Source organism: Hippocampus comes, unplaced genomic scaffold, assembly GCF_001891065.2.
Source record: "Hippocampus comes isolate QL1 unplaced genomic scaffold, H_comes_QL1_v1.1 scaffold347, whole genome shotgun sequence".
Taxonomy (NCBI): Eukaryota; Metazoa; Chordata; class Actinopteri; order Syngnathiformes; family Syngnathidae; genus Hippocampus; species Hippocampus comes.
In genome coordinates, this window is record NW_017805872.1 from 519,313 (window position 1) to 541,671 (window position 22,359).

At 46.5% G+C, this 22,359-nt stretch overlaps 1 protein-coding gene across 4 annotated transcripts in view; it reads left to right on the top strand.

Moving 5' to 3' along the window:
* The window catches only part of whrna (whirlin a), a 39,679-nt gene that overhangs the window by 14,989 nt on the left and 2,331 nt on the right, over window positions 1-22,359 (top strand). Inside the window, exons 2-12 of one of the 4 annotated variants that reach the window (XM_019888778.1) lie at window positions 4,502-4,720; window positions 6,140-6,265; window positions 11,554-11,762; window positions 12,560-12,596; window positions 16,034-16,246; window positions 16,839-17,060; window positions 17,301-17,333; window positions 18,053-18,130; window positions 18,661-19,249; window positions 19,847-20,004; window positions 20,980-21,102. In XM_019888778.1, coding sequence (XP_019744337.1) covers window positions 4,502-4,720; window positions 6,140-6,265; window positions 11,554-11,762; window positions 12,560-12,596; window positions 16,034-16,246; window positions 16,839-17,060; window positions 17,301-17,333; window positions 18,053-18,130; window positions 18,661-19,249; window positions 19,847-20,004; window positions 20,980-21,102 — 2,007 coding nt within the window. The remainder of the gene's footprint in view (window positions 1-4,501; window positions 4,721-6,139; window positions 6,266-11,553; window positions 11,763-12,559; window positions 12,597-16,033; window positions 16,247-16,838; window positions 17,061-17,300; window positions 17,334-18,052; window positions 18,131-18,660; window positions 19,250-19,846; window positions 20,005-20,979; window positions 21,103-22,359) is intronic. The other 3 variants (XM_019888780.1, XM_019888779.1, XM_019888781.1) reach the window with 3 other exon arrangements.

The following is a 22,359-nucleotide window of genomic DNA, read 5'->3' on the forward strand; positions in this document are numbered from 1 at the left end:
ACAGTCAGTACGAAATTTTGAGCTACGACGACTAATGTTATTTCTCGGACTTGCTGGTTGCATAGACTGGATTACTCATACAGTGTACTCAAGCACGAATATCAACAAATGCGTGCCCCCCCCATCCCCCCCTGGTTTGGCAGTTCTTTGTATATGTTTGTGTTATTAATTAAAAAAAAAAAAAAGATAAAACCCACTCATTTCACAATGCTCACCACCCACACAACCGCAATAAGAGAAGGTGGTTTTCTTTCATGTGAAGGGAAAAAAAAAAGGAAAGAATCTCTTCATGACTCAGTTGAAATTCACTCCGAAAGTCTTGCTTTGTGTGCTATGTGGGTCCGTGCAGGTGTTCCAGTACATTAATTCAATTTAATGAGAGAAACAGAGAGGGGTAGATTGGTGTGGGGGGTGTGGGGGGGGGGGATTTGAGGATTAGAGGAGATGAGTATTGTGGATGTTTTTCTCTGGCTAATCCCTGTGATTGATGACTTGACTCCATTAAGTCTCCGTGTTGGCGGCCTTGTCATTTACTCATTAATCCTTCCATGTGTTTACTTAATTTGGCTCCCAAACAGCTTCTTATTCATATGCGACCCATGCATACATCTGGCAAAAATGCGTACACAAGAGTTGGAAAAACTATTCCCAACTCACTAGTTGTCTTGTCGTCTGGTGAGTTTTGAAGTGTTTTTTGCAAGTAGGCAGGTAGGAAATGGCGGCGCTCACCTTTGTGCTAGCTTTGGTAAACTCGGGTTATACGTTTTGCAAAAGTGTGTCAGGGGAATAGCATTCCCTTGCTTTTTTTTTTTTTTTTTTTAACTGCTGTTTCCATGACCACTCTCATTATACGCAGTTGAATGCTGGCCAGAGTCGTTGTTCCATAGTACACGTCAACCTGAATGTGCCGTACGCTTTAGCTGATCCTAATTGATTCAAACAACAACAACAAAAAAAGAGAAAAGACTTCATCAAGGTCAACGATTGCACTCCAATTTTGGCTCAATTTCTTTCTGACGTGATGAATCGATAATTCTTCCCGCACAACTGCCAGGACGTTCGAGGACTGAGACCGATTGGTTGTTACGCCCAGTCACTGACACTGAACTAAAAATTCGGGCCCATCAGGGATTAGAAAGCCCGTGTATTGATTTGAGACTTGATCTCAGCTGTCACGGCCATCTTGAATGTCAGCGATGAATCGGTGGGCAGCGAGAGGCTCGAAACGCAGCCGACGCTTTCAATGCCGCAACCGCCCAAATTCAGCTCCAAAGGCTCCTGTTACGTTTGACCCGAATGAGGACAAGGAAAGGCGAGGAAATGGTTTCCCCGAATCCATATCTGACTTTTAACGGCAACCCTCGTGTATTTTTGCGCTGTGAAACTCGCGCATTGTCATGCCACATGTTAGACTTTCCAACTAAAGTGCCGCCGGGTTGACCGCAAGCGGCTGTTGAATTTATTCATCGCTCGCGCCGGGTTGCGGTCACAAACTTTGCCCCCCCCCCCTCCCCCCACAAATGGAACACAGAGCCGGTAGATGGATTGCAAAGTGAAGATTTGCCATTCTCGTACAGCATGGAGAGCGCCGCCGGCAGAGCCGTTTGCCTCCGGCAAGCAAAGAAATGTGGCTACTGTGCCCACAGTTCGGCGGGTCTGTGACGCCGGTCATTGCGCATTGTCGTGGTGACCCGACAACAATGCGGTTTGGAAACACAAATCCTCTGTTTCATCGATTGTTTGGTTTTGCTGACGCTTGGCACACAAATTTAAAGACCACATCCCGGAAGACATGGCAGAGTTTCAGGTGAAAGGAGAGAAAAGGTCACAGATCATTTCTGCTCGCCGTGGGAAGTTTGCCAAGTACTCCATCACTTCAACTATCTTTTTTTTTTTTTTTGCAGATCACGCTGCCAGTGGAATATTTCCGAAATTGTCGTTAACAGCACGTCGTCGGGTCTAAACAATGTATCCAGTGCTGTTAACTAGCATTTGCGACCTTCCTGATTTCTGTGTTCTTTTCATAGAAAGCTTTCAGTTCATCAGGTAGTTTTGGATTTTGGTTTTTTTGGTGCGTCTAGATGGATTAAATGGACATTTAGAAACTGAATTTCAGATTTTCAAACATTGTTCTCGAGGAAGACAAACTCCAGATCTTGTGCAGATTTTTCAACGTGTGTTCTCTATTGAAAAAGGCAAATCTGTCTTTCCAAGTGGAGTTGCAAAAGCCCCCTCAAGCCAGCATTGTTTTTTTTTGTTTTTTAAACACAAGGATGCGATGAATCGCAGTCTCTGGTGTGTATATGCGCAACTCCACACACTTTGTTTCGGTACTTGGTCATCTGAATGCTTCTCTGTCTCTGTCTGTCAAGTGTTTTTATCAATGTCGACAATGTTCCGTGTGATTTAGAATTTTCGTCGTCGTTGTGAAAGTTGCTCACAAATCTCCCCTTCATGCTCGTTTGTGCGCGTGCTTCTGCAGCGCTTGATAGATCCACTGTGACAGCAGTAAAGTCACAGGAGAAAAGGCCATTTTCCTGGTTGAAACGTGGTGCCCAGTAATGTGTGCAGCCATATTCGTACCTCGCATCTGATTTGCGTGTTTGTGTGAGCCTGCGTGTGCGAGTGCGCAAATGATGGCATGCTTGAATGCACTTGATTTGGCAAGTGCACTCTGCGTGTTCATCACGACGTATTAAGCCCGTGCCATTCGTTTGCACAATCGACAATGAATGGTTTCAACTATTGCTACGAATACATTTGACGGCCACTCAAAAAAAAAAAGGCTTTTAACTGGTGGCCCGTTTTTTCCGCCTCTGCTACAAATAAAATGTGCGGCCATATTTTTTTGGGTGGTGGGGGACGCTTTCACTTGATTCTTCTTTTTAAATGACGTCGAGTTTGAGCTTTTGAACCGAACGCCAGAATAAAAACCCGTCCTGCTTTCATGCATTTTTTTTCCCGAAGTACTCCCCCTGCGTCACTGTGTGCCTATAAAAAAAATAAATAAAAATGTGTGTGTTTGCTGGGTCAAATGCAAGAGGTCAAATTTTAGTACGGGTGTGTGCGCGCTCGCTCTCTGCTCAAATGTGAAATAAATCTCAATGTAAATGCTACAAAATAAAAGCTGGCCTTTTGTCTCATACATATGTACTCATGCTTTTAATTTGACCCTTTCCGTACTCCCGACAGCTGATCACATTTAAGTGGCAAATCTAACTGTTGCTTGTCAGCACCAGCGGCCGTCAGCTGCAAACGGCGTGAGAACCGGGATTCGAGGAACATTTGCTTGGCTCCGAACTCGGCGTGAGAAGAAAACGCACAAAGTTAACGCTGCACTCTGAAGGGCAGTATTTTTTAATAGCTTCTACTGTGCCTCACAAAAAAACAAACAGTGGGGTTTTGCTCAAGCCAAGGACGGTAATTGTTTTTCTGTATGACAACACAGAGCTGGTGATTTGTTTTGTAGTCGGCGCTGTGTGCAGGTTGAATCCGGGATGTGCTGAAAAAGATTCTGTCTGCAACGGTGCTGCCTCGTAACTTGTGTGATTTAGGCGAAGCCTTCATGATTCCCAGCCCACGAAGCTTCAATGTGATTTCTCAACAGGTTCGCCGCATTTCTCGTGATTTTTCCAGTTGACATGGCCCCCCTTGTTTTCTGCCTTGAGAGTCATCCAGGCGACTAAATCATGGCGCTGTCCCTTGAGGACAAGCTCCAACTGTAATGGAAACACTCACCGAGGCGCACTGCCCGTCGACTAAAATTGTTTTGTGATACATCGGGGAGCTTCCGGATATTTTATTTTCTTTTTTCCAAACTCACCCTGCTATCCCTCACTTCTTTCGTTTGGGGGGGGGAAAGTGGAAGATCATCTCTCACCTCACCACAATGCGTATCATTCACATTGCCTGAACCAGCCTCTGCAAGTTTGATTACCCCGAAAACGGGCCCTGCAAAGAAAAAAAAAAAATCGACTTTCTCTACCTGTATGTTTTGAGGGGCATATTTTTCTTTTCATTTGTCAAATGCGATCTTTTTGCGCTGTTGAAAATCACCAGAGTGACAGTGTCAGGTCTGCTGCTGTAAAAGTCAACAGCCAGAAATACGAGGGCCTTTGGGTATTTGCTGAACTGCCCCACTTGGTCTGATTTTATGAGCAGTCCGCGTACGTGGACCGCGAAAGCCATTAGACGGCAATGAACCACAGCAATTACTTATCAAAATCTATCGCTGTATATCTACTTTTTATGTTTGCGTATGTATTTGTTTGAGGTCGTTTTAATGGCGCCGCATACATTTCGTTAGAATCTGCTGTCAAGTGGCGGTTTTGCCGCGGTTCCATATTTGAATCCCCAGTGCACAGCTTTGCAATGTTGCCGAAATAGCAGCCAATCCAAAAAAAAAAAAAAGGTTCCGGGTTTTAGGCATTAGCGAGACCCGTTTGGGCAGCTTGGCGCATAGATTGCGTTTTACAATAGTACCCAACTATATTTTCCTCAGGTGCTGAAGGGCAATAAAAAGCTGAGCCTCTCCGTACGCTCAGTGGGGAGGATTCCGGGCGGCTTTGTCACCAACCACGTGTATACGTGGGTTGACCCGCTGGGCCACAGTGTGTCCCCTCCTCCGGACCTGCCTGAGCATCACAGCGCCGCCCTCAGAAGAAGTGACAGCCAGCGACGCAGCAACATGCAGCTCCTGCAGGAGGGAGATGAGAAGAAGGTGAGGCGTGTGAGAAACCGGGCACCGAGAAGGAACGCCGGAGGCCCAGTTGAATTCGTAGTTACAATCGGGGGGGGCCCGTTTCCATGATGGGCTTTTGAACTGGTTCTGCTTGATGCGGTGCTGCTTACGAAAATGTTATTTTTATATTGACGTGATACTTCTCAGACCGTCGACCGTCTTCAAGCGCTCGATGAGCCGGAAAACTAGAATATTAACGCGCGTTTAAAAAAAAAAAGGCAAGAGGAAATTCTGTCATTGAAAGTAACCTCATCTATCTCATTTCCAAAATCGTGACCACTTCCCCCGAAGGGACCACAGAAGATGTTGCCTCTGTAATGGCCGTTCATTTTTGAATAGACCCAAGACTGCAAAAAGTAACGGGCTTTTTATTTCACATTGGACATTTTGACTCCTGGAAGTCCTTTTTGCCTGGCCGTGTGGATCATGTGACTCCTTTCACACTGCAACTAAATACTAAATGGCTTCCATTTTCACGTTGCTATCAACGCTCACAATAGTGATCGAACAAAACCGGGCTGTAGTTATCAATTAAAAAAAAAAAAAAAAACAGGATCGGGTCATTGAAAAAAAGAATAAATATAAATACAGTCCACCATTCATATCCAGCCAAGGTCAATAATATAACCGGTAGGGTGCCTAAAGTGAAAAATAAGATCTTGTTTTCGCATGGCACACATTCCTTGCTGTTCACTGAATAATAAACGGCTCCATTTACAATCGGCGTGATGAAAACCGCCATTATTAACGGGCACAGTAATTACATCATAAATCCCGCAAAACTGACCCTGTAACCATCACATAACCGTCAAAGCAAGAGTCAGACATGCTGAGAACTTGTATTACTCCAGATCTTTCACATTTTCATCATCTGAGAGTTACGAGTACGTATAAATCAAAAGAAAAAAAAAATGATGATGTCCTCATTTTTCTCGCTGGACGAAGCAGTTTGGGTTTTTCCCAGTTGGGCAGTCGTTGTCAATCCAGAGATTTTAGCCACTGAATCGCGGCATCATCAACCGATGCAAAATTAAATGACTGTGTCCTTATAAAAATTCGGTACATGGAAACGTCTTTCCCTATCCCAGCCACGGAACGGCATACATTTACCATCGGCTTTCTTGATAATAATCCCAAATGAATATTGGGCATGGCTAAGCCGTCACTAAACGTGTCCTTTGTGTCAAAGGAACTGGTATTACCCGTACTGACACAATATATGATCGGTAGATAAGAATAAAATAACATTATGTCATATGGAAAGTGTCCAAAGGTTTGATATGACTGTCAGAATCTTTATCGGGTTATCAACGGCTGGTCCATATGGCTGCAAAATCAAATCTCAGATGTGTTTACCGCTGATTGGACCATCCGTACTAATCTCACTGTCATCGATAGGTCAACTTGGTTTTGGATGACGGTCGATCTCTGGGCCTCATGATCCGAGGGGGAGCGGAATACGCCTTGGGTATTTACATCACCGGAGTGGACCACGGCTCGGCAGCAGAGTGCGGAGGGCTCAAGGTACCGCTACTTTGTTTTCCTTCCTCTTGCTCACTTTTAAAAACATGACCAAGCATTGAAGACCGTCTGGATAAACTCCGAGTCATTACCGTTCCTTCGGGCATATTGTGGATATTTCCTGCTAACTCTCGCTTCCTCCCTCGTGTGCGTGAGGGTCACTGACAACTCTTCTTCTGTTGTCCGCCGTTGTGAATGTGAGCGCAAATGGTTGTCTTTCTGTGTCAGTCTGGTGATTGATTGGATAAGCCGGGGATGTGCTCCATCACCTCCCCTGTGATGTCGAACAGGATCAGCAGAAAAGACAAAGGATGGATGGATGGATGGATTTGCATCCCCCGTTGGAAGATAGCTAGCGAAATAGATAGATGGCTACATCGCTATAGCGACATAGATACGGATGCATTGCCCTATTGTAAACATTGTTCTGGTTCGATTTAATTTCATTCAAGTGGTCAGAGAAAAGGTCATACTGTATTTGCGATGATGACCATGCAGTAATTCGCCTGCAGGCAAACCAAGGGGGGGGGGGGGAGAGAAACCCAAACAAACTGCCTCTGTAATTTCTTCTGACTGCTTTTTCATGCGACTTGATTCTCCTCATCTGTTTCGCGTTGAAGCGGAACGGTTTAGCCAGAAGACTGTCGATCATCATATTTAACATCCGATATGCAGACAATCTCTCGCCTTCAATTCCTCTCGCGCCAGCTCTTTCTCTCCCAAAGAGGCGGATGGTTGCTATGGAGACCGGAGTAGCAAATGTGAGCGCGGATCACACTGCTGAGATGGATGAACCCTGAGTTGTAACAAACACAAGACACCAAAATGATGATGGATTTAAAATCTGACCTGCTAGACTGACAGCATACGCCAAGTTGTCCCCCCCTTCTTTCCCCTATTATTTTTCTTTTCTTGTCTCATATAAATCATACAAGTCATATTTTCTGAATTGCATTTCATCCTTAAGTTTTGATTTTTCTTTTTTTTCTTTTCCTGAACCCCAAGCCGAAACATTGAAACGCACATGAGGGATGGCAAACTAAACGAAGGAAAGCTGTGAGCATGTTCGTGGCTCCAGGCCAAGGAGTTCTCATTTGCACAGGGGGGTGATTTTCCATCCCGTCTGATGATAAAGCAAGCCTGCTGAGACAGCACATAACACGGTGTGACCACTAAAAAAAAAAAAAAAAAAAGCGGCTTAGCAAACAACAAGGTCATTCACTGACAATCCCGTCATCTGGTATTTGGCAATCACTCACAATGACACTCAAACTATGGTGACACAGTCAGGACAAGATTTGAAATTAAATGGGGGCTCAGTTTTGATTCCAATCATTCGAGAGCTACCCACAAGATGTTTTCTTCTTATTTACTGCCGTGCTAATTCACAGCGGAGTATAACACTGGAAATACGCAGGTGTTACGCCACGTCATTTAGCGCTCGCTACATGAAAGAGTCGAAATATTGAAATGGCTGCAAGCGTCGCCGGTTTATTGCGGCCATTTTGCCGGGGTGGGAATGTGAAGCGAGGTGAATACGATCGTCACGGTGCGCCTGCATATTGTAACAGCGAAGGCAGGTCCCGGTTTCCGTCTTCAATAAATAGGAGATTCAAATTGGGGGGGGGCCGCATACAGACAGCAGTAAAGCCTGATGGCTACCCGGAGGTCCATTGATCACAGTCGGACCTGTTAACGGGCGGCTCGTCTTTCTCATACACACGAGCCACCGGGGACCTTTTTAGGGAGGGGATAACAACCGCTGCTTGCCGCCGGGAGCCAGCAACTCTGTTTTTGTTTTGTTTTGTTTTGTTTTGTTGCCATCTCTGCTCACTCACTGTTGAGGAATGATCTTTGTTAATGTTGAAGAAAAGTTGGGCCATGCACCCGGCATTTGATTGAGAGCGTTTCCATCAGAGTGGAGCCCACGATTTGGAGATGACTGGTAAACACGCGGGGTGTGTCGAAACATAGCTACAGTTTTCGAAATGATCAAGGAAATCCTGTTTTTTATTTTCTTCACAGTCAATACAATTCAAAGTGATTTACATTTTTTATAAGCCCCCTGAAATACAAAACCACCATGATGGCAACAAATTGTGTTTTTGTTTTTTTTTTCCCCATTCCATCAAATCCAAAACGCTGTTTCGCGTTGAAGCGGAACGGTTTAGCCAGAAGACTGTCGATCATCATATTTAACATCCGATATGCAGACAATCTCTCGCCTTCAATTCCTCTCGCGCCAGCTCTTTCTCTCCCAAAGAGGCGGATGGTTGCTACGGGGAACGGAGTAGCAAATGTGAGCGCGGATCACACTGCTGAGATGGATGAACCCTGAGTTGTAACAAACACAAGACACCAAAATGATGATGGATTTAAAATCTGACCTGCTAGACTGACAGCATACGCCAAGTTGTCCCCCCCTTCTTTCCCCTATTATTTTTCTTTTCTTGTCTCATATAAATCATACAAGTCATATTTTCTGAATTGCATTTCATCCTTAAGTTTTGATTTTTCTTTTTTTTCTTTTCCTGAACCCCAAGCCGAAACATTGAAACGCACATGAGGGATGGCAAACTAAACGAAGGAAAGCTGTGAGCATGTTCGTGGCTCCAGGCCAAGGAGTTCTCATTTGCACAGGGGGGTGATTTTCCATCCCGTCTGATGATAAAGCAAGCCTGCTGAGACAGCACATAACACGGTGTGACCACTAAAAAAAAAAAAAAAAAAAGCGGCTTAGCAAACAACAAGGTCATTCACTGACAATCCCGTCATCTGGTATTTGGCAATCACTCACAATGACACTCAAACTATGGTGACACAGTCAGGACAAGATTTGAAATTAAATGGGGGCTCAGTTTTGATTCCAATCATTCGAGAGCTACCCACAAGATGTTTTCTTCTTATTTACTGCCGTGCTAATTCACAGCGGAGTATAACACTGGAAATACGCAGGTGTTACGCCACGTCATTTAGCGCTCGCTACATGAAAGAGTCGAAATATTGAAATGACTGCAAGCGTCGCCGGTTTATTGCGGCCATTTTGCAGGGGTGGGAATGTGAAGCGAGGTGAATACGATCGTCACGGTGCGCCTGCATATTGTAACAGCGAAGGCAGGTCCCGGTTTCCGTCTTCAATAAATAGGAGATTCAAATTGGGGGGGGGCCGCATACAGACAGCAGTAAAGCCTGATGGCTACCCGGAGGTCCATTGATCACAGTCGGACCTGTTAACGGGCGGCTCGTCTTTCTCATACACACGAGCCACCGGGGACCTTTTTAGGGAGGGGATAACAACCGCTGCTTGCCGCCGGGAGCCAGCAACTCTGTTTTTGTTTTGTTTTGTTTTGTTTTGTTGCCATCTAAAATCACTCACTGTTGAGGAATGATCTTTGTTAATGTTGAAGAAAAGTTGGGCCATGCACCCGGCATTTGATTGAGAGCGTTTCCATCAGAGTGGAGCCCACGATTTGGAGATGACTGGTAAACACGCGGGGTGTGTCGAAACATAGCTACAGTTTTCGAAATGATCAAGGAAATCCTGTTTTTTATTTTCTTCACAGTCAATACAATTCAAAGTGATTTACATTTTTTATAAGCCCCCTGAAATACAAAACCACCATGATGGCAACAAATTGTGTTTTTGTTTTTTTTTTCCCCATTCCATCAAATCCAAAACGCCTTTAAAGTCGGTGTTCTGAATAATATTGTGTTTGTGGATCATGAATTAATCAGTAACATCCACTTGTTTTGATTCATGCCAAGGGAGTGGCCATTTTGCCACTTGCTTTCAACTGAAAGGGAAACGACATTGCCTAAAGGCAAACACTCGTCTAATTTGTGAATCCTGTCAGAAAATGACCTGTCATTAGCCTGCCACGCATGTTTTTGGAATGCGGGAGGAAAGCGGAGTACCCGGAGAAAACCCACGTGGGCACGAAAGAACACGCAAAGTCCACAGAGGAAGGCCGGAGCCGGAATCGAAGCCTTGCGCCTTTGCACGCACAAATTCGCCGCAACTTGAAACTCGTGACATTTGAGTAAGTGCGGCCGGAAGTGACTTTTGTCGTCCTTCCAGAAAGTGCCGTCATACAGCATCATTGATCAGTCGCACACCTGACTGCTTTTGTTGCGTTGTATTGAATAGAGCAGCCCTGCAGCATCTCTGCTGCGGCGCGGAGATTGACCGCAGCAAATGAAATGCTTGCGACGCAGCGCAGGGAACCATCATGTCTCAAATGGAAGCGTAATGAAGGAGAAGATAGGAGAACGGGCAGCCCCATAATGAGGAGCCAGAGGGAGGGAGGCGAGGGCAGAAAGCAACATAAGTCGCCAGTTGAATACGGCAACAATGCCGGCCGGCCCTTATTCTTCCCGAAACATAATCGATACTCATCAAGGCATACAGTGGGCTCGTCTGATTGTCGTCGTTGCTCGCGGCGTTAGCACCTGACTCCAATTGGTGACAATTTAAGCACACGTTCGACCAACAGACGGGTCGAAAAAGGAATGCGGTGGCGACAACTGCGCCGATGCTCCTTTCCCAGCATTCACCAAAGTGAAGGGACGTCAAACACGGCGCTCGGTAACGAGCGGTTCTTGTCAATTTTTAGTCTCTTTTGTCAAACGGAGTTGCAACGCGCCGCTTATAATCGCCTTTTGCGAATCTGTCCCTGAGCCTTTCGTTCTACCTGACAGCTGCGATGGCAACTGTTTGCTGGGGCGGCCGTGTCTGGCCTCAAAGCAATCCGGCTTGTTTGCATTTATTTCTTGATTCATTGCATCCGTAAATGCCATTTTAGGTCCCTTTGTTTTTTTCCATCTGTAATGCGCCAAACTCAAATGGTCACAAATGGTGCCCGTGCAGAAACGCAATGTGGAGAATGGACCTCCGTTCGACTGCGGGTGCCGCGGAACATGATTGCGATGCTGCGGGCAAGCTCGGGATGTCAGAAAAATTAAAAAACATAAATCAATTTTGAAAAATGGTGAAGGATGTCTCAAATGTACAATTTATCTCCGTGGATGGGAATGAGCAAGCGGTTGAGTTCAATGTAGCGCAGTTGAGGGGAAAAAAGGGGCGCGCCCCTGCCCGTGGTGAACGGCCCCAAACGCGTCACCAAGAACGGACGACCATCTCGTGATTTCAATCGCCTCTACCTCCTCCATCTGTCATGTGACCTCTCTTTGACCTTTGACCTACGTACCCGTGCGTGTCACAGTCTCTGCCCAGCCCGCCCTCGCAGTCTTGCCCCTCCACCGCTCCTTTCTGTTCCCTGCCCCCGTCGCAGGTTGGCGATCAAATTCTGGAAGTCAACGGCCGCAGCTTCCTGAACGTGCCTCACGACGAAGCCGTCAGAGTACTGAAATCGTCGCGGCACCTGATGATGACGGTGAAAGATGTGGGCCGCTTGCCTCACGCCAGGACGGTGGTGGGCGAGACCAAGTGGATTGCCAGCTCCCAGATTGCGGAGAGCTCCGCTGACGGCAGTCTGGCAGGGTGAGCATCGTCTTTTGCGTTGGGCAGAATTCGAAGAGACAAAATGAGCAATCAATTATTCGCTTCATAGCTTTGCATATTTTGATGGCATCGAGACTTGGGGAATCTCCCAATTCGGAGCGTTACAATTGAATTTCATCACCGATTTTTGCATATGGATGCCATCTCAATTGATCCAGATACAGCGTTTCAAAAAACACCAACGGAGGTGTTTGAAGTGTCCGTTTTCTAATTCAAATATGTGGTGACCATACAGCATAAAAAAAAAAAAAAAAAAAAAAAGATTTGGCTCGATGACAGTCTCAACATACGCAAATCAATTCACAGAGTGCAGACGGCAGTCTGTCAGGGTGAGCATCGTCTTTTGCACTGGGCCGAATTCGAAGAGACAAAATGAGCAATCAATTATTCACTTCATAGCTTTGCGTATTTTGATGGCATCGAGACTTGGGGAATCTCCCAATTCGGAGCGTTACAATTCAATTCCATCGCCCATTTTTGCATATGGATGCCACCTCGATTGATCCAGATACAGCGTTTCAAAAAACACCAACGGAGGTGTTTGAAGTGTCCGTTTTCTAATTCAAATATGTGGTGACCATACAGCATAAAAAAAAAAAAAAAAAAAAAATTTGGCTCGATGACAGTCTCAACATACGCAAATCAATTCACAGAGTGCTCGTGCGCGTCAGTCTCAGCGTACACGTTCACGTCTCCCAGTTTTGCCGATTGACGTAACGTCTCATTCAAGGGCAATTTAGATTCTTTGACTAAATTTGTCCTTTTTTTTTTCACAGTTACTCCGTGGACCAGGGAGCTTCTGCTGCAGGAAAGGTGAGCGTTACAAAACACGATACGTGAGTAGCATCTCTCTGTCGGCGGGATGTGTGCTTTTTACCGACTTAGCTGTCAAAATTTGACATCCTAATGCACTCCAATTTGAACCGACTATCCACACGAGTCTTTGATTTGTTCATATTTTGAATATGCGTCGAACAAAAATGACATTTTCAGTAAGTTCTTTGAATTGCATTGTCCTGAACATTTGAGGTCTTTAACCACCGATTCCGATTATGAGTGGCAGCTGAATAGCATTTAATGGCAGGCAGGATTTTCAACGCCGCGTGAATCTTTTGATCTTTCCATTTATCAGTGGTCATGTGCATGAACAAATCACCAATGACGAAGCCCCTCACACCCCTCTCATATTTGGCGGCGCTTCCACCGACTTTAATGTTGACTTTGACTTTTCAGGGAAGTTCAGGGCCATGTGGGAATGAAGAAATAGAAGGAGTATTGTTGGACGAGAAAGCTGCTGATGAGGGGGGGGGGGGGAATAGCTCACTTCTCATTACCAAGTCTCTGATGGACATTCTTTTCTTGACAGATGGGCAAAAAGGTACAAGAGGGAGGGCGGGAGATATTTAAGGAGGAGGAGAGATGAATTAGTTTCAGACAGCTGGTGTAAAGAGGGTTTAAAGTGTTTACACAGGGCAGCCATTTCTGTATTTAAGGGCACGTTCAAGCAAACAACTCGAGATGGGATGTTTCAGGGTACGGCGAGCGCGCGGCTAAATAGCGAGTGAGAACGCTAAGCTACATCTGCGTGGGGCATTGGAGAAATATTGTTCTTTGTAATCAAGCCCAACGGATGTGGATATTTTTAGGCCGATCTCCATTTTGATGTGTGGCAGAATAAAACTCCGCGAACCCATTCATCGTCCGTTGAACACTTCGGGCTAGCAGGATGACCGCTCACTTGCAAAAAAAATGGAAAAATAGTTGAAAAGCCCTCAAAAGCCAGCGTTTTGTTTTGCTTTTTGGAACAGTGAGGCCAAATTATTTTTGTGGACTGAAAACATTTGTATTTGACTTCAAAAGAGGAAAACATGCTAATGAGTGGCTTGCATATTCTGGTGCAGCTCAGGACTCGAGTTCACAAAGTGTTCTGCAAACTGGAGATTGTGATTATCTTCACTCGTGCCCTCTGGAGATTGTTGCAGAATTTTGGGGCCTTGTTTATACAGCTCTGTCATCCACTGCTGTTTTTTTTTCCGTCATCTGCGCCTTCCGCATACGTTAATAATTAATACTCTGGTGGTTTCATCCTTCATCCAGTTTTGTTGGCTTTGGACAATGATTGCGCCGTGGTTCTTATTGATAAATATTTTCTATCGGCTTCAAAATTGCTTATTCTTGGCGCGAAGAATATGCGCTGGTGATTTCGGAATGGGCGATTTCAAGTGATTCTTTTCGAATCGCTGACAGCATACAACAGACAGAACGAACTGGCACGACCGTTTGGCCTCGTTACGCGTTCCACTCTGTATACTCTCGGGCTAATCTAACGACTGCCATATTCGTGCGCTCGAGTTCACGCTCGCAGCCGACTTCCATTCCACTCAGACGGGCCTCCGAGGGAACTCCAAAGGCTGGCTGAGTGCAGTGGCGCAGACCGTATTCCGCATTCAATCATAAAATGTCCTATTTCGAGAGTGCTAAGTCATTCTTCCACTCGGAGTTCACTGCAAAGTGGCAGATCTCAGGATGGCAAACTTTAAAAGTCGAAATGAATCCGGTGATGAATGAGCGCGGCCGAGTAACCGCAGCGAGGGGAGCAGTATTTCTGATTGTTGCCCTTGGAGTCTGTCACAAAAAGGGGGGGGGGGGGCTCACGGCCGACCGAATGAATAGACTGAGGCTGATTGATGAAATCGTTTTCTCTCCCTTTGGTCTGGGGAAAAAAAAAAAAAAAAAAAAGCTTTAAAAAAAAATAAATGGTGGTCACCGTTTCATAGTTGTATGATGTCTCTCACTCGGATGGATGGAAAAGGATGCCGATTGATTTGTCCTTCCTTCGGTTTTCAGTTGTATTTATTTCTTGATATTTCAACACTTGCGTCGCTTTGCCACACCGACATCGCACCGTTTGTCGCCCTACAGCCGATGGGCGTTTTGGTGCACGCCAGGCGCGACCTTTGCAACCTCTGCGGCACCGCTAGTGAAGAAACCCTTCCGTGGCATAAGACTAAGGCCGAGGGAAAGAAGGGAAAGGTCACTGATTATTTTTAGGGTGTGAACTGTTAGTCTGAAGACGGCGTTTAAAAGAAGGTTCATTTTTTTTTTTTTTTTAATAATTTAACCTTTTAGTGAAGATTTGGCAGTGCAACCCCAAACACATTTTTTTTGGGGGGGGGGGTTTGGCATAGTTTCAGTTTTGTTCATTTCAATCGCAGTCACTCACTTTTCTGCCGACAGCGTTGTTGTCAAGTCTCATGACGAAGGGCACAAAGGAGCGCCCGAAGCACTGATCTTGTGCTGCTCGAGCCGTAGCTTCTGAAAGCAGCCATTTAAAATGGCAATTTAGTTACAAAAAAAAAAAAAAATCCCTTTGTCTTATCACGTCCCTGCACATTTTTATTATGAGGAGAGGTTTTTGTATCACGGTTCGATATACTGTACTGTCTTCTAAGCAAACGCATATAAATGGCTCGTTCCTCCATGCGCGTTAATTAATTGTGGCAAACTTAAAATTCTGCTCCGCCCCGCAAATTGATTCTGCCGCTCATCATTTCATTCTGTATGCATGGAGGGGAAAAGGAAGTTGTGTTGAGAAACAGCAGCTGTCTATTTATTTATTTTTCTTCTTTTTGAAGGCTTGAGACGCTGGTAGGTTGAGGCCCGACAAGGAGCAGCAAACAGAATATGACTTGAGGATCCACACTCTTCTTTCAATCTCAAAGCACTCTCATTAGTCTGTCTGATGGAGAGCCATTATAGCTTGCGCTGTGATTAAATCCGAACGCTCCCTGTGGGCAATGAAACACGAGATACTGTGCACAACTCCCCCTGTCATGTCATAAATATGTCTGTCTGTCTGTCTATCAATCGATCGATGCATCTATCTCGAAATGTAAATGCTCCAGTGATGAAAGTAGGACATTCAAATAGAAGGACGCACCGCCCTAATCAGCTTGCGGCGTTTGTTTCCGATTGAACGCCCCCTCCCCCCCACCCATCCTGCTCTACCTTCACCTACCGAGTCCCTGCGGTTTTTAGCCTTCTTCCCTTTCCACGCCTATTTGTCCTCATCTGTTTTTCCTTCAACCAACAGCGTTCTTTTGAAAAGCATCAACTAGGATGAAGCGACGACCCGCCGTCCTCTGTCTTCGTTCATCATCCGTCATCCCTCTCTGGGCTGCCCTGGCCTCGCAACCCTGTCCGTCAAATCCTATTGAATGTAAAACTTAGCATGTGTATCTTTTTTTCAGGCTGGTTTTTACAAGGGGGTGGCCGGATCGCAGGTGACCTTGTCGAGCCTGGTGAACCAGTCCCGAGCGATGCTGGAAGAGCAAGCGCGTCACCTTCTGACCGAGTCGGAGCGGCAAACGATGGGATACTACTTGGAAGAGTATCGGGATGGACACGTCGGCGTGGAGCAGCTCGTCATGGCGCTTTTTGAACTGCTCAACACGCATGCAAAGGTGAGGGACGAGCGGCCAAAGAGATTAGGATGAAAAGACAAAGGTTAAAAAAAAAAAAAAAGGAAAAGAAACAAGAAAGCCATGAGGCAGGAATGGGTTTGTTGTTTGTTTTTCTTAATGTGAATCTCTGGAGATGGGTTAGTTGTTGATGCGCGATTCTATTTTTTATTTTGGTTGTCCTTCCACTACTTTTTTTGGGTCAGTATGATAAATATACGCCACTTTGTCAAATTGCGTTCTGAAAGCTTTTTCCGAGGCCTTGTACTATATTTAAAGCTGTGCGCCTGCCACTTTTTACAATTTCAAGTGTTTTTCCAAACTGGGGGGGAAAAAAAAAAATAAAATAAACAACATAGGAAGAATTAATGTTGAGTTACAACAAAATGGGCCACAATCAATTGTATAAATGTCTTTTCTCTGCCTCTGTACTTGTCTTCATCAAGATTCTCAACATTGTAGCAACGACGTGAACCATGAACAGATCGTTTATGTTCGCGCAACGGAAACAAAACACTCCCCGGAACACTCTTTACTCTATTGATGAATCATGCGAATGTTTTCCATTGGTATGACTCTCTTCATTTTCCCGCAGTTCTCTCTACTGTCAGAAGTGCGCGGCCTGGTCGCCCCGCAGGACTTGGAGCGCTTCGACGGACTGGTGCTCCGCCGTGAAATCCAGGCTCTCAAGGCAAGACAGGGCGCGGCGGGAGCGCCCACGCTCCAGCCGGACTCTCTGTCCGCGGTTTCGTACCCCGACGCTCTGACCTCGTCTTCGGCCAGCGTCGCCACCAACACCACGCTGAGCTCCGCCCGGGTAGGTGGCGCTGCCCAATCACAACATGACTCGGAGTAAAGCAGACGACACGAGGCGTGATTCCACGCACCGTCGAGAGAGAGAGAGATTTATTTCCTGAAAGTTGTCGTTTGGGCAACGCCCCGCGTCTCGCTGCTTTCCTACGAAAAAATGGCAAAGCATTGCAACAATATTGGAGAGCATGCGTTTCTCCTCCACCGCTGTCACCTTCTAATCCGCCCCCCTCCCCCCCTCTGTTAGGAAAGGCTGCTCTGGCTGATAGATCTGATGGAGGTAGGAGTAACTTTGGAAAGCGGCGAAGCGGCAGCCCACGCATGCCGGATACACAGTGGGATAAGGGCTCGTTCGCTTCCCCGTGGGCAGACGTGTACTCCATACCGGGAGAAAAAGAAATATTCCAAACGGGCTCTCCTCTCTGTCCGTTAACATTTTCTCCCTGACAAAGACGGGGTGCAATCGAACATCAATTTGGACACTTTTCTTCCCGTCTCGCTCCAGTAAAAGGATTTTTAATGGCGCCGTCGCGCGCGTTGTAACTCCGAGGACCGCCCCGCCCGATTGCTCATACTGTCCACTGATTTATTTCCCGCTTGTCATTTCTGAACGAGTCGAAATCGATTTTGATCACAAAGAGATGGCTTGCCCAAAATACTCCCGTGCAACTGTTTTTGGCTCTGAAGTGATTTTGTTTTTTTTTCTGCTGTGCTTGAGTCTTTGGCTTGCTTTCCTTCATACAGTGGCACCTCCTCTCACCCCCCCCCCCCCAAAAAAAATATATATGTGTGTGCGCGTGCATATGCAAATGTAAGCATGCCTTTTCATCGACCTTTGCACTACTCGGAAAGTCAGATTCTGCATTTGTTTCGGGATAAATGCACGCCTCTGCTCTCAGGCTGTTGGTGCCGTTTTACCTCATCTGACATCTGAGCCTTTTGTGATTCACGGCTGCATTTCTTCTTTCCACTCGTCCGTTCCTCTCCTGCATCTTTTAGAACGACGGTGCGCCGGATACAAATCGGCAAGATCCCTTGGACAGCCTGAACACGCTGCTGCTAGCTGACGTCTCTCTGGTGAGTCCCGCAGTCCGGCACACGCAAAACGTGGACGTAGCGCAAGGGAGGACGGGTTGAAGCCATCAGATTTTCAGATGGAAGTGAAGCGGCGGTAGAAATGGATGAAATCCGACCTGCAGGCTTTGTACAGTTTTTGCACCAAAGCAAGGTTGAAGCTGATCTTTTTTTTTTCCCGCCTGTCTTGATTTATTGAACGGAAAATGGTGAGTAAAGGCCAGTGACAAAATTCCACTCCTACCTTGCTAATGTCGGCAGGAGGATGAAACAAAAACAAGAGGAAAGCTTTTAGGCAAGCATTATTCTCAGCCGCCTGCTTCTCCAATCATGCTTTATTTTCTTTTGTTAATGTTCTTTGTGACTTTTTTCTTTTTTTTAAAGTTCTCACTTCATGCATTATTGGCCATTCACGTCTCAGCGTTGTTCATTGCACTCAAGTATAGAATGCAAAGTGTGAAATGCCGTCGCAACGTTGCATGTCCTTTCCGCATCGCTAATTTATCATGATGGAAAATATCCTCTCACTTCAGGATGACGTACGGTCCACCACAGCTGACTCCCCCCCTTCCTTCAAGCCTCCGCCCCCATCAGGGGTACAGAGGCGCAAGAGTAGAAGAGACCAGCTCACCAAATGCCCCCCGTCCGAATCCACACACTCGAGCTTGCGCTTCGCAGCCCCCGCCGGCCCCAAGCGCAACCAAAAGCCAGTTCACGCCCCTTCGTCCCCCTCACTACATCACAAACGGGAAGCCCCCGTGTTGCCTTCCCGGGACTACGCGGCCATCCGAAAGAGAGAACTCTTGGCGCCTTCCAAGAGAGAACAGAAAACCCCCAATCATTTGTCGATGGTTGCCCAACCGAGCGTTGGCCCTTTTCCACGCGTCCGGTCCCCAAGCAGGGCTGCCAAAGTGGCGGACGCATGCCCTTCACCGCCACCTCCGCCCCCGCTCCCCGCACCTCCTCCTCCTCCTCCTCCTCCTCCGTCTCTTCCCCTTAAGCCGGCTACAATGTCCAAAGCCTCGTCGCCAGGCTCTAAGCAGCAGTTTGTTACGGTGGAGGTTCACAGGCCCAACGCAGAGCCCGACGTCAATGAGGTGCGGCCGCTGCCCCAAGCTAGAGGTGAGAAAAGTAGGGCATAGAAAACACGCTGGGCCAGTTTGGAGCATACGGTGCGCTAAATTAACTCCACGGAATAAGAAAGGAGGTCGTATCTTTTTGTAACTAAATCAGGCACATTGCAGCGACGCGGTTGAAATGACGCGGGAGCCAAGCCCTGACAAAGCGCACCTGGGCTCCCAGCAAGGGGGTCTTTTTCGTCAAGGTCGAAATTCATTCTTTTATTCACCCAAGACAAAGTATTATTTGCGTGTCCGAGACATGTATTAGAAATGAGAAAACATTTCTTAACTTCTTATTTATTCTTAATGAATCTGCAGAAATGATCAAACAACAGTTTTTTTGCAATGTCATTTTGGGATATTGTGTGTAGATTTTTGTGGAGCACCGTGGTCGACCGGTTCAGCACGTTAGCCTCCCAGTGCACAGGTGCAGGATGCGATTCCGGCTTTGGCCTTCCTCAAACACCCAAATGGTGTCGGAAAAAAAAAAAAAAGAATACTGTTAAGATTAAACGAATCGGAATCAAAGCATTGAGATGAGCGCACGGATGAGCTTGCGAGTGCCGATCTCACGTGTGCCTGCTCCCCTCCCCACCAGGTGGCGCCCTGTCTCAGCTGTCAGACAGTGGCCAGACTCTCAGTGAGGACAGCGGTGTGGACATAGCTGAGTCAGGACACATCAGCAACTCCCACTCCTCATGCACACGACACCCTCAAGACACCCAGGGGGGCGGGGGGGACAACCCCACCAAACCGGTGAGGGGGTACTTCCCAACAGCTGCGGGCCCGGCGCCAATCAATGAGCGTATCAATCGTTGAGGGGAATGCATAAATTCGATTCAACAAGTGCATCTGCCGTTTGACGTCTACCTTTGTGAGGACCAATTCGACCGATGGGGGAAAAAAAGGTGCAGCCTAAAAATAACAGCCCTGTGATGTTCGACCGAGGCTCCTCTGCCACCCTCGCCTCATTGATGTGCGTGGAACGTCATAGATGGAAGCTCCGGGCCTCTGTAGCACTCGCACGGGGCTATTTTAAGAACAAGCAAAGGGCTTTTGTTGCTCTGCAGTCCACCGCTGCGATGAAAACCAATGGCGATATTTCCGCAGGCATTCTGCCACTTCAAATGTTCAATCGGCTTCATGGAATTAAACGATTGGTGTCGTGTGACAACCGCTGCGTGCTAATTCAATCATTTTGCCTCCCCTCCGGACTCAAATGTGATATAAACTTTTTAGGAGTGCTTTCTGAGGCTATTTAAGATTTAATGTTCCAATTAGATGCAAAGGGGCACTGGGGGGGGCATATTTTCTCAATGTTGGTTCTCATAAATGTAGACGTATCACTCCACGCGGAACATCTTCCCTCTGTTTTTTGCTCACTGTTTACTTTCGTTTTGCATTTATGTTTTTGAATTCCCCCGTCAATGTTTTTTATTCACGTCCATCTCTTACGTCATCCACCACTGTCGTAAAAAAAAAAAATAAAAAAAGACTGGAGAGGGACGTTCGTTGTGCAAGGTCAGAAATGGGGAAGCTTTGTTGGTGATCATGGGAAAGTTATTAGAAAGCCGCGCAGGCTATCAGAAGGCTATTTCAAAATACGATCAGCAATAAACAAAGTCAGGCAGTCATCATTTGTCAAAACTCAACTCTCCCGCAGGCGTCAAAGCATATGCGACAACGTCTTTTTGCAACGTGGTCATGAATATTCTCCTTCCCTGACTTTAGCCGGGGCTGTTGGAGCCCACCTCCACTCTAGTGAGGGTGGCCAAGAGTGCGAGCACTTTGGGCATCGCGATTGAAGGAGGAGCCAACACTCGACAGCCATTGCCACGAATTGTCACCATACAGGTGAGTGGGAATCATGCACGGCGCTTCTGTTCCGTTTGTGACCAACAGGTGGCATCGGAGGGCTTCTCCTTCGGCGTCGCACCTGTTGGTCATCATGTCATTCGCTTTTTCCGTTCAACGACCTGCCTCGCCGACCACTCGGCATCGGATCGTTGTGTGATTTTCACATTGGAGTTTTTCCCAGTGTTCCTCTCTCAGTGTGACATATTGAAAACTATTAGCTGTGCCGTAGTCAGCATGTATCTTTTTGCTTATAGACAACAGAGCCATTTCATTTTATTCATCACAAGGTCCTTTGCTCGCGACTATCGTGCTCAACCTTTTCTGACACGGCGTTACGTTTTAAAGACCGAAGCCGTCTCAGGCAGCCGTCCGCAAGTCTTTAGTGCCGTCTCTCAACTTCTTCCGAGTGAGCTGGTGATTGAAATAAAAAAAGGGATACTGATTGCAACGGGATGGATGAAAGGATTGGAAATCAGCACTTTCAAAAATGTGGGAAGGCTACGGTAGAAGAAACGAGGGAGTGTGGCGGTCATACGAGGTGCAGGATTTGAGCCGATGGAGAAACAGAGGTCTGGTCATTTGTGCGGGTTGTTTGCGCATGCTGTGGCATGCATCCACTATTGCGCCACATTTGATGTCAGTGAGACACCTTTGCTTCTCTTTGCAATGTTTACGCCAGAGAATATTTCTCAGCTCCTCTCAAATCTCACCCTGGCATAAAAATGTGTGCAACATTTACAGGGTGCTAATTTATGAAGACACCGGTCCATTTGTTTGGATCTGCTCATTTACGCTCTTAAATCAAGTGAAGCGACGAGACACCTTTGCTTCTCTTTGCTTTGTCATTGTCTCGGACTTGAAAATGTCGATTCGCACTGTTTACACCAGAGAATATTTCTCAGCTCCTCTCAAATCTCACCCTGGCATAAAAATGTGTGCAACATTTACAGGGTGCTAATTTATGAAGACACCGGTCCATTTGTTTGGATCTGCTCATTTACGCTCTTAAATCAAGTGAAGCGAGAAGTGTTCCGATTTCCACTGAACAACCGGCTTCCGAGGCAACCTTATTCATGTCGCAACCGCGCTCACGTCGCCGATCAATCACAGCGCAGCGGCTTCATTGTCATTTGAAGCCGCGACTAACACGGCGGCCTTGAGGTCACGCTTCACAGCCGAGTAGGGAGACCGGATGTCTCCGAGGTGGAAAAACGAGCTTTGAAAACTCTCAGCTAGGGAGAGGTAAGTCTGTGT